General features: G+C 37.2%; 1 protein-coding gene across 1 annotated transcript in view; it reads left to right on the top strand.

The window, feature by feature from the left end:
- The first annotated feature begins 2,324 nt into the window (after window positions 1–2,324).
- Window positions 2,325–6,000, top strand: part of LOC140241444 (fibrocystin-L-like) — a 65,613-nt gene continuing 61,937 nt past the window's right edge. The window contains exon 1 of the mRNA XM_072321173.1: window positions 2,325–2,403. Within this exon, the coding sequence (XP_072177274.1) occupies window positions 2,325–2,403 (79 nt within the window). The remainder of the gene's footprint in view (window positions 2,404–6,000) is intronic.

Genomic DNA, 6,000 nt, shown 5'->3' with positions numbered 1-6,000 from the left:
ATTATTAACTTGATTTGTGATTTATGAAATTATCGGTGATGTCAAATCGTTTTCGTCATTATTCAATGGTCTACACGATTGTGTAATGTAATTATGAATTCATGCATAGGTGATCAGTTTTATAGATACGTTTCAGTCAACATCAGATATGATGAATGATCTGCCATGCACCATTCTGGATATTTCACGCTACAATTGCGCCGAAATTAGTCAGGATGTTAGTCTCGAGCAAATCTGTAACGTGATATAATACTTGGACAAATTATGCATTTCTAGTACATAATCTACTATTGTGTATTCAGGATCAATCGGAGATGATATCTGTATAAATGCACGCACACACACACATTATATATATATATATATATATATATATATATATATATATATATATATATACAGACAGATACAGATATATATTGATAGATAGATCGATAATATAGATCGACAGATAGATATATTCATCAAGGCGACACTAACACTGAAACGGTAACACAAACATCTTTTAATAATGTATACCACAAAACACATAAAACCAACAAAATTTAATCTTGTAACTGTTTTTTTTTTCACCTAAACTCTTTATCATTATTGGAATAATAGAATATTGGTGCCCATATGATGTGGTATGTGAAGTTCACTGAATCTTAAATGGGATATTGTCCTCCCCAGGTTGACAGGTTTTTACTTTAATGGAGCAAAAGTCATTGTCATAAACAGCGCCTTGAATATTATATAAATACATATATAGAATACGTGGCACCAACGTAAACTCTAACATTTGAGATAGTGTCCACAATAGTGTTAGATACTAATATCAATACGAACACGAGCTGAGTTGAGGTGAGTATATCAATAACAAACGTATTTACATGAATACACGAATACATAACGTACATATTTGCAAGATCATGAGAGTATGACAACATGAATACAATAAACAAAAATATGTACATAATCATAATACATAGCATACACTTATATTAATTACCTATAATGTTTTGATGAATCTCCATTTTGACAATCAAAAAGAACTGTAAATTCAGTTCAAGAATAATAAAGTTATACTTTATCATCAATCTTTGTTAAGAAATGAAATTTCAGATCTGTATGAAATGCAAACCTTGTCCTCTCCTCTCGAATACTTTGGGTAAAGGATTTCCAAACTTCACTCCCGCAAAAGAAATAGAATGCGTACCTTGGTCTGGTTTACATCTCGGGAGTTTTTGTCTTATTGTGACTGATGGTTTAAGACACAAGACACTAGATTCAATCGGTTTAATCGTAGGAACGATGGTATCACTTATCATCCACCTAGTTTGTGTATTAAAGTGATTACAACATTGCTTGGGGAGCTCTTATCGGGCAAAATATCTAGGCCAACCTCAAAATGCCAGGTCGACCTCCCTCACGACTGCGTGATTGGTTACAAAAGAGTCCTTGCTGCCATATCGTAGAAGAACTTTTGTGTTGTCAGAAATGTGTGATTGATGATGATTTATGGACATAATAGCAATTAATATTCATATGAAGAAAATATATTTGTCAGTTGTTCATAGAAAGTGGGAATTAATTTCTACAAACTATGCGATCACGTGTAAGCGATGGCGTATTTTTTGTGGAGACCAAAATTAATGCTCATCGTTTCAGAATTCTAGGGACTGGGTTAAGACTAAGTAAATGCTGGGATATTTTCCTCTACAAGCGTGTGGAGGCTTTGAGATTGTTGTTGCGTAATATTTCTCCCGTACTATAACGTGCCACCAAATCAGAAGGAAAGCTCGATCGATTCGTCTCAGAACTGACAAAGAGTTTTGGTCTACCTGACAGAGGTTAGTGACGTCAGCAACCTGAACTATCTAATAGATGAGCTGCTTTGTGCAAACTGTGTTATGAAAGAGAAGGCGAGAAGGAGAAAGAAATCTTTGTGAGAGTCTAAGCGGGATTGGACAGTTCTAGGATTAGTCTAGCTGCTTGGCTTTTACATCAGATACAATAGATCTTGGGATCGATCATCCGGCCTCTGTTAGAGTTCCAATGCTCACTCAGGCTTGGCATAGAATGCGGTCGTCGGTTTTAGACCAGTAGTGGCAACACGCTCAAGGTAGATTAAAGAAACTGCCTTGGAGTTCGTATTGCATAAACGTGGTATCATAATTCGCTATTAACCTTCCAAAATACTATTTCTCATGCTGATCTGACTCAAAATTTCCTGAGTCCCAGGTCAAAGGACAGGCTCTCAGATGAGAACGCCTAGGCACCCGACTAAAGGGTAATTTTGTTAGCTGTCATTTGGACCGCCTGACGGCGTAGGACCTAAAGGCATGGCGTCCCTAGCAGCACACCGGCCCTGCCGCAGACAGGTCGGCACTCACCTACTCGTGGTAATCGTCATTGTCGCATGTGAGTACATACCTACATCATGATGATATTACATCATTGCCTTTAATTCAGTGGTATCATACGCTGTTTGAGTATCACATGAACTCGTTAAGAGTTGACAGTAAGGACAGGTCGAATATTACTTGATGAACCTCTTGTGATAACAGAAACTGCCGGGATGGTACTGGGCAAACAGACATTATTCCCAGGCTGAGACTGGGAAAGGCTGCTTCAACAAACCAAACACCAAGCTCTGGAGTAGATATTGCTTTAGGCAAGTAGTTAGGGGAAATCTTTGGCAGTATTGATTAAATCTTGACAGTCTACATTACCACATAACTCTTTCGGACAAATGTTAGCAAGTAAGAGGATGATTCGTCCAAAATATTTGCTCTCTTCACTTCTCTGCCTCTTTTCTTCGCTGCAACTCATTTTATCAATTTGCCTTTGCACTACGCAATGCGTTAACAAATTGTCAAACGCTACAGTACACTAGTTCAAATATTGCGATGTCCAAAGCTTCTTTAAGAAAAGTATTTGGGCATTTATTTTTGCATACTCCAGAAAAATAGTTTAAAAAGAGAAATCACTTTTTTTCGCTCGAAGGAAGACTTCACCAATGAGGTTAGAAACTCCTGGGATATATGGATTCTCATGTCCTCGTCGGCTCAGACAAAGGACTCAAATCGCCCAGTACACTAACCCGGTGTACAACCATAGAGCTCCATGGTACAACCAAACAATGCTGTCCTCGTCTAAAGACACGAGACTCTGTCTGTAGTCAGATACACTGCCGATTTAATCTACCGGTTTAATGTTTACGAAAATGGAAAAAAAAAACCCACTACAATTATTTAGGTCAAAGACGTTATGTATTTTTAATTACTGCATCAAGTCTTTCGTGAGTCTTCTATGAGCCCAGTTTAGGGCTTCAATCTTAATTGATTACTTAACATTTGGATCTCTTTTGACGGAGAACTTGGATCTATAAGATGAGACACTGAACGTCTTGAAGCCACAACGGTGATGTGATAAGTAAACTTTCTCTGGACCGTCTCTTGATAGAGGCCATGATTTCTTTCTACCTATATCTTATGTCTCAAAGCTCGCTGCTGTATATCAAGGCTTTTGTGAGCATTAGGAAGAGGATGGGAAAAGGGGACATTGAAGCGAAACGATGTCAAAAGTGGCATTGTAGTTTAAGCGTAATCCGCCCGAAGCTCGAGAGATAATGGCTGGAAAGTTCAATAGAATAGATAATGACGACAGCAACAACAACAAATCCAGCATACTTAGAAGAGCTGTGGTGGGATGGAGAGGGGGACGGGGGTACACCTCCATTATAACATAGGAAGCTATACATGCAGCATAAGTTAGGCTTCTACCAACCTTGAGCAATTTATGGGTGAGCTTTCGTCCACTCTTTTAGACTTTCTCCTGCCTTTAGTGATGACGGCATAACATCGGAAGTTGTAAGGTAACAATGAATAGAGCTAAAGTTTCCATTTGTGCGATGAGTTGTGATTACCAAAAATGCGTGCACAAGCTCGCAAAAAAAAAAAAAAAATGCGTGCACAAGCTCGCAAACATACTCTAAACTGGAAATTGTTGCTTACAGTCATGACTGTACATCAACAGTGAAATACATCTTATTGATTTTGTTTTCATTTCAACAATAACACAATTATTTGGGGGCCATTTCCTTTCTTTTTGATTTTGGGAAAGCCTGTTGAAACGGTAGGTCAACATTCTTATAATATAAAATTAATGATACATGAAAATAAACAGAAACCACTCCTTTGAGTATTTGCCCATGCAATGCTTGTTATGTTAATTCAACTTCGGATCTAAAGATAAAGGCTAGATGTTGAGAATCAAAAGATAAAACGCCGATCCCCCTCCACTCCATGCGTACACTTTGTTGAAACATTGCTGGACGTAATCGAGTTTTATCTGTTTCCACAGAGAAATAAATAACTTGTGTTCTCAGCATGAAAGAAAAAAAAAAGATGAAAATTGATATTTGGGAGTATTATTAAAGCAATCAGAAGAGAAACCCGAATGCTTCCATGTATCTGAAAAAAAAAAAATACTGTACATTTTCTTGAGGTGTTCGCCATTCAGCGACTTTAACTTATCAGCTAGAAATGAATAACAACGTAACAACACATACATGCATACTATCAGTGCTTCATCCTTATTTGTCTCCAATTCCAATCAAAGTTAAAGCTAAACTACTTATTCAGGTCGACATAAATCAGGTGAAAAAGAGATGAATGATGTCAAACTCGCAGAGTAGTAAATTTCATTACACTCAACAATATGCAAATGAAAGTCTTTCTTCTTTTATTTGGAAATAAGTCATGTCTGTGGCAATGGCATCATGACTATGACTAAGACTAAAATGCACATGCAATATGTTACTCATAATATGTTTATAAATTCGGTGTCATTTCATTAGTACGAAGTTTCGTTATTCCGATTTTCTAATTAACAAACCTTCAGAACTGCGAAACTTTTTATCCTCGGATTAACGAACCCTCGGGATTACGATCAATGAGAATTATTTCATTTTACGAATATCACCCACGTCTAGGTGTTGGAAAAGAATGTTTAGGAATTTCGACCCTTCGTAAAACAAACCTTATTTTATTTTCGGATTAATTCACCTTCGGAAAAACGAACATTGCACATAATCTCTTGTCTCGCAAAACAACTAAGTTGCTGTCTAATTGTTGTTTGCGGCAATTTGAAGACAATCAAGCAAAATCATTCTCACAGCCTTTTGAAAGTAACAAAAAGTACAGTATAAACGGTCAGTTTCTCCACATGCAGTGACATGCTGTACGACGATTAAAATGATACTGAAACTTTTCGAAAAGTTGGTAACGAATGAGCATAGGTAATGGACATTCTCTTACGGACAAAGTCATCGCATGAACTTTATAATAACAAGCGAATAATCAAATACCATATTCTTATATTCTTTGTCAAAAAAGTGAGTGTTTAGTCAAGTACAAAAGTGATTGTAGGTCTTTCTCTCTTCACTTTCACCTGAAAAGTTGAGCATTGGTCCGACCTCAATTACACATTCCCTGTTTTCACTCCAGCTACATTTAAAATTTTTAAGGGAAGTACTTCTCTGTAATCTGATGTAGATTTTTATTCATCCAGTCGAAATGTAATCTCTGAAATGTTTCTGCTTGTTTCTTAATCGGCGAAACGTCGCACGAAGTTTAATTTCGAATTCATTTTCTTTCTTTTTTTTATTTATAAGACTTTCGGAAAGTTCTTCCCAGTAAATAGTGTAGGAACTCATTTCCCAGGTAAAGGTTGAGTCGGAGGCAATTATGGTTTTGGACTGTCAGACCCTTCGTCCATAAAGGCTTCATTAAGCCCTGTCTCACGGCGATTACTTTAGAACGACGCCCTGGGTATCTTTCTCCTCTCAGACGGGATTTGCAAGCCGAGTTCTTTTTTTCTTCCCTGCCTGAAATCGTATGATTGTACCGTCTGGATGAATGGTTGTTTTCAAACTGCCTTTCAATTTTCCTTTTTCCCTTTCCTTTCTCTGTATTCTTTCTCTTTTTGTGTTGTCCCTCCCCCCTTTTTTTTTAC

Source organism: Diadema setosum, chromosome 18 (assembly GCF_964275005.1).
Source record: "Diadema setosum chromosome 18, eeDiaSeto1, whole genome shotgun sequence".
Classification (NCBI taxonomy): domain Eukaryota; kingdom Metazoa; phylum Echinodermata; class Echinoidea; order Diadematoida; family Diadematidae; genus Diadema; species Diadema setosum.
The sequence above is the reverse complement of the archived record's forward strand: the minus strand, read 5'-3'. Positions and strand labels throughout refer to the sequence as shown.